The sequence below is a fragment of the Blennius ocellaris genome (genome assembly GCF_963422515.1).
Source record: "Blennius ocellaris genome assembly, chromosome: 12".
Classification (NCBI taxonomy): domain Eukaryota; kingdom Metazoa; phylum Chordata; class Actinopteri; order Blenniiformes; family Blenniidae; genus Blennius; species Blennius ocellaris.
The window spans coordinates 5590424-5604810 of record NC_137661.1 but is presented as its reverse complement, the minus strand read 5'-3'; the positions used below and the strand labels follow the sequence as shown (position 1 = coordinate 5604810).

The following is a 14387-nucleotide window of genomic DNA, read 5'->3' as shown; positions in this document are numbered from 1 at the left end:
TTTAATGTTTCTGCTGCACAGTTGTGGCCACTGTGACTTTAGTGAACGGTGTCCTGGTAACCAGCAAGCAGCTGACAGACGACTGCAGTATTTTGACTGAGGACGGCTGAACGAGCCACAGATATGTGTAATAAATCCTTACTGACTATCCTCTACTTCGCTTAACACCACACGGCTTCCCAGAAGCCTCTGAACTAATACACAGATGACAACGCTGCTGGCAATAAGCCTTAAAAAGCCCCTGAAAGGAGATGTCCCAATGTGTGTGTGTGTGTGTGTGTGTGTGTGTGTGTGTGTGTGTGTGTGTGTGTGTGTGTGTGTGTGTGTGTGTGTGTGTGTGTGTGTGTGTGTGTGTGTGTGTGTGTGCACATGACCATGTGTACCTCGAGTATGATTGAATTACTCAGGGCTAATTAGATTCTGTTGTCCACAGTAATGGTTCAGGAACACACGCACACACACGCACGCACGCACGCACGCACGCACGCACGCACGCACGCACGCACGCACGCACGCACGCACACACACACACACACACACACACACACACACACACACACACACACACACACACACACACACACACACACACACACACACACACACACACACACACACACACACACACATATTTGTAACCTGCAGTCACTCCGGATCCTGGTATCTTATCGTTTTTTCTTGGCTCTCTAATGAGCCCCCAACTCCCAGATCTCATACGATTTCCTACAAAACGTTAATTAATTTGACACACTGACACAAACTAGCAAGCCATACCGTAGAAACTCACAGCGCTGAAATCACTGAAATAGTCAGTAACTTCATATTTTCAGGCGGCAAGGAATACTTTCCATAAAAAGAAATCAATGGCCATCCTTTCCATTAAATAAAATTTTTTTTTTTTTACAAATAAATGAAAACACATTGGTACTGTATTTATAAACGCTGAGCTGCTGACTCCAGTCTGACATTTCCAGCCATGGTGCATTGCAAAATCACCCAAAATAATTTTTCATCAACATCTACCTTCCTCTGACTTGTTTTCCAACTCGCATTGCCTCAAACCTGCATTAAGGGATTTAAAAAGCGAGGCAGAAGAGAGCAAACAGGTAAACGACTGCGATTAAGCTTATATGTACTGAAGCAAAATCCAATTTGATGCAGGGATATTAGAAATGAAAAACATTTAATCACAGAGTGATTTTATTTGTTTGTGATGTATGGAGGGGGAAAAAAAGTGCTGCAAAAAATGACGAGATGAGATGAAACATGCATTGCCAAAGGATTTCAGTTGTGATCATCTTTTTAAGAGCAAAGCAGTGAAGTTGTACATCGTTGTACTGGTTCAGGTCTTCAAGCTCAGAAGTAGTGTGCGGGCAAAATTATTACAGGAAGAAAACACAGAAATACAATTGCAAGAGAGAATATACACATAGATTTGCTTCATCATCACAATCTTTTACATTGTAATACTTATGAAAGCAAAGGACGTGTATGAGCCAACGTGATAGAAATGTAATGATGTCCATTACAAGACAACACAATCTCAAAACATCACAGATGATCCCAGTAAGTTTGGTCTAGACTTCCGTTAAATTTACCACAACTCTCTCAAAACCCTGAAAAGTTGCCGAAACACTTATAAACAACCCTTAAGCAACGACGTTGCTGGAGGCAAGATGGAACAAGTCATTTAATTACAGTCTGTCTATCTTGACTACCTGTCAACTGTACTCACATGCCCCTGGCAGACAAGCGCAGCCTCGCCGTCCGCGATGTGATGCCGGCTCAACGGCTTTCAAATCAACGCGCGATGGAGCCGTTTGAAGCTCAACAGTCCCGAGATGTGAATGAGAGAGGAGGCAAGAGAAAGAGCTATCCAACACCGGCTCCACGCCGCATTCAGTGTGTGAGAAAGTCACTGTGGAGACATGTGAACGTGTGTGTGTGTGTGTGTGTGTGTGTGTGTGTGTATGTGTGTGTGTGTGTGTGTGTGTAGGTATGTGATATGTGCATGGAGCACAGGGGAAACAAAGTGTGTGTGTATGTGTGTGTGTGTGTGTGTGTGTGTGTGTGTGGGTGTGTGTGTGTGTGTGTGTGTGTGTGTGTGTGTGTAAAATCAGTCCAGCGCTGCTCAGCTGCCAGAGAAACAACAGATGCTAACTCTCTCTCTTTCTAACGCTCTACTATACTCGTCTCTTTCTCCAGCTCTCGTTCACTGGTGTGTTCCTTTTGCTCCTCCCCCCCTTTGACAGCAGCCTGCTGTAGGGCGGAGACACACACACACGCACGCACGCACGCACGCACACGCACACGCACACGCACACGCACACACACACACACACACTCACACACCGCTTCCTTAGGTCAGTCATGCAGGAAGCTGAGTCGATGCCAAGCTCTCCTGCCCTACTTTGGCCAAGGGAATTGGCCTACACACACACGCACATACATACACACACATACACACACACACACACACACACACACACACACACACACACACACACACACACACACACACACACACACACACACACACACACACACACACACACACACACACACACACACACACACACACGCTGAAACTTGACCAAGCATTTTGAATATTGAGTTTTGGGGGAGCTTAAATAACAGCTCAGTTCACATTTCTAAATTGGATTTTCAGTCCATTTCATAGAGAAGCAGCACAATACAGACAATAGTGTTTGTCTTCAGAAGTATAAGAAATTAATCTCGTTCTGGTCTGTATGGTTTCCATTTGTCTGTGACTCCATCTGTCTCTTTTTCTATCCATCTTCTTTTTTTTTTTTTAACCCCCTTTCCCCTTCAGTATGTCTAAACATCGAGCTCCTGCTTGCACACACTTTCCTGGAAATAAAACTTATATCTTGGAATAATAGCAAGACTTACAACTATGTGCTATATGTAAAAGTCCCACACTCCCATAATGCAATCCTAATCTCCCTGTGGGTGATAACACACATGATAAATGACATGATGGGAAGTTTCTGAGTTTAACCATCTCTGTCAACACGCATCAACTCACTGCAGCATTATGAGATTAAGAGCAAGGCAGAGATGCAGGGACAGACAAACAGGGGGAGAGGGTGAGAGAAAGGGAGGAAGAAGGAAAGATAAAACAAGACATAATGGAGGCAGATAGAAAAGGGGAAAGTGAGGAGGAGGAGGAGGAGGAGGAGGAGAGGAAACTGGGAAAAAAGGGAAGGGGGAGGGGAGATGACAGAGACTAATGGCTTTTAGGCTTTCATTCCCTCCCTCATTTACCTCCTCTCCTCTCCTCTCCTCTCCTCTCCTCTCCTCTCCTCTCCTCTCCTCCCAAGAGGAGCATTGTTTCCCCATCCAGCAGCTGGCAGGGACTGTTTCTGCACTGTGCAGCTTCAGCTCTCTAACACAAAACCACTGGAGAGGGGCAGCTCACTTCTTCAGGGTTGTGCTCCGCGCAAAATTACAACATTTTCCTCTCCTATCATCATTTTCTCTCTTTCTGGCTATTTTCAACAGCTTCACTAATTATTCATTGCTACGATGAAGAAAATCGTCATCGCTTTAACAGTTTGACTTTTTAAGTCAAAATGAAGTTGCTCAGAGTTTGTCTTCGTCCAGCGGTTCTGCAATGGACCATTGTTTTGTTTCTGTTGTTTACACAAACACACCACGGCACTCTCTCAGATTCATGTTGTTCCTCTAATTCACAGTTAAGGGCAGTAAATAAGGGAGACAGCAAAGACAAAGAACAAATCTACTTGTTTACAAACACGAATGTGAACAATGCATAATTAAATATAGGGAAGGAAGGGAAGGAAAGGAAGCAAATGCATTTTGCAGTGGTACAAACAATGCAGTACTGGCTGTGTTTGTGAGAAAACTCCACTATACACGCTCACGTCCGAGGTCTTTCTTCCAGATTCCCTTTCCCGTTCCTGAGGGCTTCTACTGGAGGAAATCTAATTTCTCCAAGCAGACAAATAAAAGCTCATTATCTACATCTCCCAGTCATCACGTGGGCTATGCCGGGTTTTATTTATAGGGACGATGTATATCTCGTCACATGAATACATGAGACAGAGAATTAGGTGACAGTGGATGAAAGCTTATATGAGGACACTGTTAGACTTATGAAAAATGCATTTTCTTACATATAAATGCTTACTGATGGGTTATTTGGGCTCACAAGACTACAGAATTACCAACCCAGATTCCACATATGGTAGTGTTTGATTTTTTTAATAACATTACTAGTGAGTGGTTGGTTCTAAATATAGCGGAGCTGGAAGAGGCTCATCTATAATTGAAGCAATACATTAGAGTAATCTATATTGATATTGATTAGCAGATCAGATAACAGGAGAGAACAGAGCAGAGGAGAGTGACAAAGACGAATAAATCAATTAAAGGTTCATAGTCTCCTACAAATTCATTGAATTTAATGAATTTTGTTGTTACATCTGGTTGCCTCAGCCTCATTTTAAAGATGCGGCACCTGGAAAATCTTGATGTGGCCAACTCCTCTTGATGAGTGACGCCTCAAATCCCCTTGATCACAGTTTGTGGGTGGTCGGCCAGACTATTACCACAGGATGGTATGGAAATGGAAGGAGATGAGTAACTGAGAGGAGGAAAACGAATGATAGAAACCAAGAATGAGAGGGGGAGCGGGCTGTGGGGGAAAAAAAACAAAACAAAAGAGCAATATAGTGAAGCTTTAGGAAAAAAAAACCCTCTTTACTGAATATATTCAGTCAAGCATATTTCAACAACACTGTGTGTGCAAGCCCAGAAAATGAGCTGCTGCTAATCTTTTGCACAACTGATGCGTGACACACACACACACACACACACACACACACACACACACACACACACACACACACACACACACACACACACACACACACACACACACACACACACACACACACACACACACACACACACACACACACACAGTGTAATAAGTGTAATAAGCAAGCTAACAGAAGTGAAGCTAATCCTCCCGACATCACCTCAGTATTACAGCTGACAGACGCCGCCTCTGTGTGTGTATGTGTGTGTGTGTGTGTGTGGGTGTGTGTCATGTGTGAGTGTGTGTTCATGCATGCGACAGTTGTGTGTAATCCCAATGACTAATACTGCCGTCATCCAGCAGGCATTACAAGCCCACATCAGGAAACTTACAGGCACAGTAGAGTATCACGAGTAAAGGTCAGCACTGGGACTTTTATTTATTTCTTCAGTAAATTAACTGATATTTCCTTTCATAAGGCCGACAGCTGGAAAAGTCAGCGACACGATGGCAGTTAAAGTAGAAAGGTTTACTAATTTAATGATTAGCTGTCAGAGAAAATGACTATTTCTAGTAAATTGAGCACAGTGGCAATCGTGGTGGTACAGCCTCACTTGGACTGTTGTTTGAGAAGAATATGTTTGATGAGTTAATAAGCCTGTTTGCAGTAAAGAAAAAACAACAACATTTTTCTAAACAGCAAAGTTATTATCACTCAGGATTCATGATATTAGATTAAATTAATTAGACTGCAATGTGTTGACTATTGCACAAACAATATGATCTGCAATAAAACAGGTTGATGAAGTGAATGTCAGTTGATTTGTTTTCCTTCAAGCTATACAAACAACATTTTTATGATTCTACCACAATGATCCACACTTTTATTTTTGAACTTGCTTTTATTTTTTGAATTTGCACTGCACTGTGCATGGAGATAATCACAGTTAATTCTGCCGTGGCAATATGTATATTGATATGCCCATTGTGATGAAGGAAACTAATACTTCATACTGCGACTCTTCTTAAAGCATCCTTATGCCTTAAAACTGCAAGGGAACTTAATCCAAGGCAATCTTACAATCATACACTATATGTTAAAACTGGAAATACAGTTTTACAAATCAAGTCCAACATACAGGTCTTCATTTTGTGTCAGTTTTGTCTCACCTGAAGATTTTGAAGCTACTAATGGTCATTTGCATTGTGCATATTATAAAGAAGAAGTCGACTGATCTCTAAGTATATGGATATATTCACACTGCCAGGTAAAGGTTGCCACCGTGATGATGTGTAATATTATCATCATAATATCATGTGTTAGTACTTTTGCTTTGTTGAATCATACCGCTGTACATCCTGCTCAATCAACAATGTGACTATACTTACTTTCCTCTTCCCCTCAGAAGTGTGATCACTGGCCTTGGCTTTTCTAATTAGATCTTTGCTGCTGGAAGATTTATACCCCGAACGTCCTCTGACATCCTCAGTGCTATTGCCAAATTGATTTACTTTGTCTATGACCTTTTGCACTGAAACTCACTTGAGTGATTGTTACTCTCTTGCTTAAGTTGTATCCTGCATGATGCACTTTGTCTTTATCAATGGTTGGCACGCATACTTTCAAGCATAAATAACTTTTCTGTTTGTATACTCGCTTGTCACAATACACAAACAGTTGCTCTCCGGTTAAATTGAGGAGGTAGAGTCTTTCCAGTGCTGTCAGTCTCTCTCACATGTCGGTCCTACATTCTGTGGTTTATAGTGTACATCAACTGTCTGTTCTCATGTGGCGTCTTCATAAAAATTAAAGCGGCGTAGGATAATGTCAATAATACAGATAACTAAAGAACAACAAAATTATGTATTTTAACATAAAACATTGTCACGGATCAAAGCATGAGAAGCTCATTAGTCCGACTTATTTAGGGATTTTCTGTGTATGAGACACCAACCAATCCACTCGCCTCCACCCATTGTCAGTATCACTTCATCGGCGGCTGTTTCTCAGCTGGTAGAACGGGTTGTTTCTCCCAATGGACGGATTGAACAAATGAGAATTACACCCGGACTGATCACCAGGGCAAACACAAAGGCAGACTCACATTCACAGGCTGGTGCACACGGCTCAAAGGCATGTTTTTGGACTGTTGCAGGGAAACGAAGGGGGGGGCAGCACAGGCAAACTCCTCATAGAAGCCACATCATTTTCTTACTATGAGGTGAGAGTGCTACCCAGTGTTTCCTGAACAGTATGTCATGTGTTATTGAGACAGAATTATGTTAAGTTTGTTAAATTAGAAGGAGAGGAGTGAATACGGTTTGACTTCCTCCTACTCCTTTTCATTCATGCAAATGTAGAGACTGCGGATTCTGTTGTTTCTATTCTTTCCTTTTTTATATTTGAAATAAAGATTCATTAAACTTTGTCTAAACATTCTGGGTTTTTGTTTTAAACCTAAAACTGTCAAGCCTTGAAAGGCCATTATTATTATTATTATTTATTTATGTATTTTTTTAAACATTAAGACTTGAATAATAACATTTGTGAAAATGCATTTATGTTTCATTACACTCTACAGGTCAACACTCTGCAGACACCTATAAATAATACAAATGTGGTTAACCAGGGTTTTGCAGAGTATTTCAGGACATGAACATCAGTGTTTCTTATACTCAGTTGTGACAGCTTTGTTTGACACCTTTCATACAATGTGCTCAGCCTATAAACATAAAACACATGACTGGACAAGTCAACACAGCACTGCTCAGTTCAATAGACTGGACAGAATTTATTCTATTGTGTGTTTTGTTACTCAAAAGAACACATTACCTACATGCTGCAATTAGATTTTCTGAAATATCAGAATATTTGCCTTATCTCAGTAGAAAGCACACTTCATTAATCCCCTTGGGGGAATTCCTGCTCTGCATTTAACACATCCTATTCATAGCACACCTAAAGTACATACTGTAGTAAGAGCAGTGGGCTGTCACATTACGACAGCCCGGGAGCTGATGGGGGTCAAGGACCTTGCTCAGGGACCCATGGTGGTGATCTGCCGGGTGTGGGATTCAAACCTGCAAACCTTCGATCACAAGTCGACTTCTATACCCTTTAAGCCACTGTTGCCCCAGACATGGCTATTCTTTAGTGTCGTACTCAGCTGTCAAGTTAATCTTCATCCTAAACATCCAATCGTTGAACAATTTTTAACCATCAAAGATTTATGGAAACTCTCCGGCATAATTGGGGGAAAAAAAACAAAAACCCCTAACAATTCAATAAAATACAAAAGAAAATTTGCCAAACTTCCGAGTAAAAGGGAGCTGAAGGAAAAATACATCTATGTAATCTGGCCCTTTTGTCAAACAATTAGTTTACAATAAACATTAAAAACAAACAGAATGACTATGAGTCTGAGAGGTTGGCACAGCCACTTTCACTCATGTCAGATCTTTTCCTCAACACTATGATACTTTTTATTTGTTTGTGCTTTAATAATGTGCTGGTTTTAATCACACTTTTTAATCCTGTGATTTAGATTCTTTTGATTCCTTCTCTACACTGTTCCATAACTTGACCCCTTTTACTGAAATCTAACGCTCCATTAATTTGGTCCTAAATCTTGGAAATCTCTGTTCCTTTTAAGTTATACTTAATTTCTCTTTTTGCAAATCTGTTCAGGACAACTGTAGTTCACAGTCAGTGGGACCACAGTGATCTCTCTCTCTCTCTCTCTCTCTCTCTCTCTCTGTACCAATATTCACCTAAGCTACTGCCGTGAGGCACGACGTATAAAATCACACTGACTTGGAACAACATTTGCAAGAAATCTTTCATTTCTTCTGCAAAATTTCTCCAGAGCAACATTGAACACAGTTTATATTTTTGCTTTATTTGTAATTGTCATGGCTGTAATTTATTTGTTAAGTATTAGTACCACAATCGAACATGTGCATCTTCTGGTCCAAAAGCCTCTCCTGGACTTGCATCCATGAGTTCACCTAAAATAGCCTAAAATGTGATGAGGGACGCCTGCAGCACTAATGCAGCATGAAGACGTTTCACAGGCAAACGCACTCCATCTGCTGTTCTTCAAATAAACACAGATCTATATCTGCTGCATCAGCTTAAATCAACCGTGTCTCTAAACGCTGACACACTCACGCGCACATACACACACGCACATGGAAGTAGTTCTTAAAGTAGCTCTGTGTCGTGCTGCACTGTTTGGCTCCAGCCGGCACCATATTTAATATAAATAACAGGAGGAGACCTGCACACAGACACTTTTCCTCTCCTGGTGAAAGTTGTTATGAGTTCCTCTCTTATTGGCAGGAAGAGTGTGTGTGAAACAGAGGGAGCGCTGCTGGTCACCGCATGCTAACGCCACAGGACTGGGACACACACACACACACACACGCACACGCACACGCACACGCACACGCACACACACACACACACACACACACACACACACACACACACACACACACACACACACACACACACACACACACGCACACACACACACACACACACTGGTGCTCAGCATGGACAGAAGGTTTGATGTGGGGTTCATTCAAAAGTCACTAATGAGGTCTGGACAAGTCACGACACAGAAGAGTCTCTAATGGGCTATTTTCAGAAAAGTGAAAGCCTTGCGACCTCTGTCAGAGACCAGACGGACAAAAACATAAAGCGTGCTCCACTGCAGATTCCACCATAAATACATATGAGGCGGAGCGGCACTAAGCCAATCAAACAGATCATATAATAGTCAAATACCAACAGAGCAACATTTTCTAGCAACGGTTCAACAATAAAACCAGATTTTCAGTTTGGAGTTTGATGGGTCAGCCGGACTTTTGTGTCCAGTCTGTCTTCGTCCCAGAATTAATTTTTTTTTCATTTAGCCGGTGACTTTTCATTGTCTGGTGACCTGAGCTGTGCACATTGTCCTGCTAGCTGAGACCCAACGTCCTCTAACCAAAACACATTTAGTTCGTTTAAGAGTAGAACATCTGCTGTTGTTGTAAGCAAACGCAAGAAGAAGACACAAGTGTTGGGCTCCTCCTTCAGGAGCTGTCCAAACATCTGGGAGCTGTCCGTGGTTCTGATCTTCAGATTCTTGACGCCATTACCAGGTTTAACTGATGACATGAGCATTCTTCTATTCACGGTGCTGTAATCTCAACAACATTTTATTTGTTATATTTAAAAGTTGACAGTGTCATTTGATTTAGGTCGCACTGAGGGTCCTTGTAGAAGATGAAGAACCCCAGTGTGACGTTGTTATTGTGTGCTGCTTGTCTACATTTCATTCAAATGCAGTTTATTTTACACAATTGGGGCAGTGTGTAACATGTACTTGACTGACGTTTGACTGAAAAAAAGCTTATTTTGAATTTGATCTATTTGAAATCATTAAATGTGAATCAGCCACATTTTCCCGAATTACAATAATATTCAGTGCAGAGCGTTCAGGGATATATGCTGAATCATTTTATTCACTAATGTAGTTTGTAAAATGTAACCTCTCATTGTAATCCAGACGTAATGGATAGAGTTACAATACACTAGCATGGTTAAATTTCACTACAGGCTTGTCTTTTCTGGGTTTGGTTATTTTCCCTTTTTGCTCAGAATTGATTCTGCTTTTGTGCGAGGAAAGAAACTCCAGTGAGGATCATCAGTGAACTACACTTTCCTGGCTTCGATTAGAATTCACAATCCATACATCACAGCTTTTGTGAATTCAGAATCCATTCATCATGGTCAGTGTGATGTATGTATTAATTCAACAATTGCGTGCTACTTCAATGAGATTCTAGGAAATTTGCATACTGTAGCTCATGGGGAACTTCATTAGGCCCTGACAGTGTCCTCCACTTCCTAATGCATTTTGCCCAGCGATGGTATGAAGTGAGCTTATATCAATTTAGCCAGCACACTATTTGATGGGCAATCTGGGCCAAATGTTAATTTAAAAGGATAATGGTGATGCACCACTTCAAGGTGCTGGATAAAACTCCGGAAAACTGCAATACAGTATATTGTGTTTATATTTTTGTTAGAGGTGATCTACCATATGCTTCCAAACAAAGCTTCCAATGTAACGAGCGTCATATGACACTAACAAAAGAATCGATTGCTACCGAAACCTTCCACTCTGAATTGGTGGTTTGATTCAGTTAGAAATGCATTTATTCACGTCTGTCTGACCTGTTGCTCTTCCTCTTTCTTCTTGATGACAAAGAGTTCTCAAAATTGAATTTTAAATGGATCTTTGCAACATCAACCCTTCTTCCAGCCTCTTAACAAACAATCGTAGAACAAGGTACCTGTTTTAATTACTTTAAACCTGCAATATTAAATTACTGAACAGTTTTTAATTTCATATCTCACAAATTACATTTAATTTTGAAAGAACAGTTTGAGGAATTGCAATCTGATGTGTAATACCTCACCATTAAAACACTGTTACAGTGTTACACTGAAAGAAAGAAAAATACAGGATGAAAGTTTAATTCAGGCAAACCACCACATTTGATGAAATGTTCCAGTTTTTAAAGCCAATTCATACATTGATAAAGTATCACACAGCTCATGTTGCTCATCTGTGTTCTGTGCTGAGGTCCCTCACCAGGAGAACATCCCACTAGCTCAGCCAATCAGCACTCATAACCTGGTTACCAAGGTTACAGCGCTCTCAGTCACTCCCATTAGACACACATCCAGGATTGATGGTGTCTGCTGGGACCTACAGTGGCTGCCTCTGTACAAGTCCCTGTTGCGAGGATCAACCTGGGGGTCTTACCTCAGGAGAGGGGATGTTTTGTCTTGTTCTCACTTTGTCCTGGGCCCTGAAGTTCAGACTTGTCTCATTTAAATCTGATTTAGATGTGTATACTTGTTTCACACCAAAGACACCAAAGCTATAAAGCATTGCAGAGCCATTCATGCTGTAACTCTCCACTCTTGCAAGAAACACCTTAAATAATCTGGCATCACACATTGTGCTTATTTACCCACGCAGGATAGATAATCATAGTTTCAAATGTGTGTGTTTAATAATGTTTACACCTTGCGGTCCCTGTATTTACATTAAAAGTGCCGCATATTCAGAGCCCAGAGGACATGATCAAAACAGCGCACATCAGAGTAGCCAATAATGGAATGAAAACAGAGGGAACAGCAATGCGAAGAGGAATACAAACTTGCAATGTCAGCAACAATTACGCATTAAAGAAACTGCAGTGTCTCACTCACATGCAGAGAACTATACTATATTGTCTCCCTGCTTTACATTTTGTTTTTTGTACGTCTCTTGAGTCTGCAGGGATCAATTTCGTGTGGAGAGGCACTTATATGCACAGAAGCATTTTCTCAGGAGCTCCATTGCGAACATAACACACTATTCTCTCCTTACCATATCTCTACAAAGATGGATAATGTTTCTGAGAAGAGGTTGCAGACTAAAACAAGTCAATGGTACAATAATATAAAAGATTGTAAAGCAATTTGAAGGTTTATTTGAGGGCTTTCATTTGGTTGGTATTATTTGAGAGTGGCAATGTATTTTTACCTTGGAAGACCTAAAAGCACATAGGAGAGCATATTTCTTGCCTATGAGCACACTTTATTTGGTATGATACATTTTGTCCAGATGAGCAATTCTTACATTCTAACTTAGAACAGAAAAAAAGTTTCTGAAGCTACTAAATAAACTGGACATGTGGTGAACTTATTTGACTAACTTATTAACATGTTTAATCTGTTGTGTGTGGAAACAGCATTAGCATGTGGGTTTGTTTTCTGGGTGAAATACCAATCATGGAAAAAGTTGTGGTTATAATTACCATTATTAACAGATCATTAACTGTATATTCTGGCAATATGACTGATGGTTAAGATTAGGTTTAAGGGTGAGGCCATGCTTGCAAAATTACCCTTGGACAAGTGCAGCTGTGTTGATAATTCCTACATTTCAGACGCAGCACAGACCATCACATTACTTGTAAAGAAGCACATACGTCTTAAAGTTCTACATTTATGTGTCTTGGTTATGTAACGGACATGTTAATCAGGGTCCTAACAGAGACACATTTTTCAGTGTGCGTAAATAGAATATCTGTCAATACATGTGTCCAGAAAAAATGCATTTGAATCATATCTTTTCTTTCCATTAAATAATGTTATGCAGAGATTGACAGATTAATCTGTATATTACGTAACAGATAAAAATGGCTGATGGTTTTAATCTTCATACAATCTGCCCACACAAAATCACATCTCTAAAGAAAAACAAAACAAAAACAAAAACCTTCTGCCCACACAAGCTGGGTTTTTTTTTTTTTTTTTGCGTGTGTTTTTTTTTATCAACAATCTTGCCTGGCAACGTCCTAATGCTATGCCCACAAGTCACTGCCACATATTATTCAGGACAAAAAGTACAAACACGACTGCCATATCTTCGCACACTCTGAAATAATCTGTTAAATTTCACCAACTTTTCTGTCAAGCCAAAATATGATTCTGTCGAGGTGTCTTCAAATTGACGTTATCAAACAGGTGACTGAATGTAAATGACATATCTGCAGTACTCACCCTCGGGTCTGTACTGCGCTACTATGGTGACGTTCTGTCCGGCGTTCTTCAGAGCCGCGGCTGCCTGCTCGTGTGTCGCACTGGACAGGTCCACCCCATTGACCTATGCATACAGACACACAATATTGGAGCCCAGCAGTGATCAATACTAATAAATGTAAACTGAGATGGGGGAAAAATGATTAAAAACACAGCACGACTCAGTGGGTCGATAACTCAAAACGTGTAGAATTTGTGTGCATTGAGACTGTCTGTTCCACGGATGAAAATCATTCGATGTCAGTCTCTGTGCGCACAAACACATAAAACTGCGATCCAGCAGGGATTTTCAGCATGTGAACGGTCTGAGGATTTAAACCTCCTTAAGTCTGAGGGAAATTAAACCATATTTCATCTCAATGGAACACACAAACAGCTGCAAAACACATTTTACCTTCCAGCCTCTCATGGCCACTGACTGGGAATGTGTGATGGTTTGATTAAATTCTAATTCACTGTCAGCGCGCTGTGTTGGTTGGAAAACTGACAAATAGAAAATATTTGGAGTTGTTTAAAATGATCATTTTGAAATACCAATCATGTATAGAGACAGATACACACGCACACACGCACACACACACACACACGCAGGGGCCCATAATGACAATAAGAGAAAGAGAAAGGATAATTCCCTTACTAAACTGACTCTGCTATGCAGTAACCCAAATAAAACAATACAAAAAGTCAATCACAGTAATGGTCGCTGTAGTTGCTTTATATTTTGCGATGAAGACGTACCGACATAATTCGGTCTCCCTTACGAAGTTCGCCACATAGATCAGCTGGACCACCGGCAAGAATGAAGGAAATAAAAATTCCCTCCCCATCCTCTCCTCCTACGATGTTAAATCCCAGACCAGTAGAGCCCCTCTGCAGCACCACCCGTCTGGGTTCTCTGCAAGAAAAACATCAAAAAAATGTATTAAT

The 14387-nt window shown here is 40.8% G+C and overlaps 1 protein-coding gene across 2 annotated transcripts in view; it reads right to left on the bottom strand.

Moving 5' to 3' along the window:
• LOC308137460 (disks large homolog 4-like) overlaps positions 1 to 14387 on the bottom strand; it is a gene marked incomplete at its 3' end in the record, with an annotated part of 123502 nt that overhangs the window by 23925 nt on the left and 85190 nt on the right. For both annotated transcript variants that reach the window (XM_080506163.1, XM_080506164.1), the window contains exons 12-13: positions 14199 to 14355; positions 13422 to 13524 (exon numbers count right to left, since the gene is read on the bottom strand). In XM_080506163.1, coding sequence (XP_080362289.1) covers positions 13422 to 13524; positions 14199 to 14355 — 260 coding nt within the window. The remainder of the gene's footprint in view (positions 1 to 13421; positions 13525 to 14198; positions 14356 to 14387) is intronic.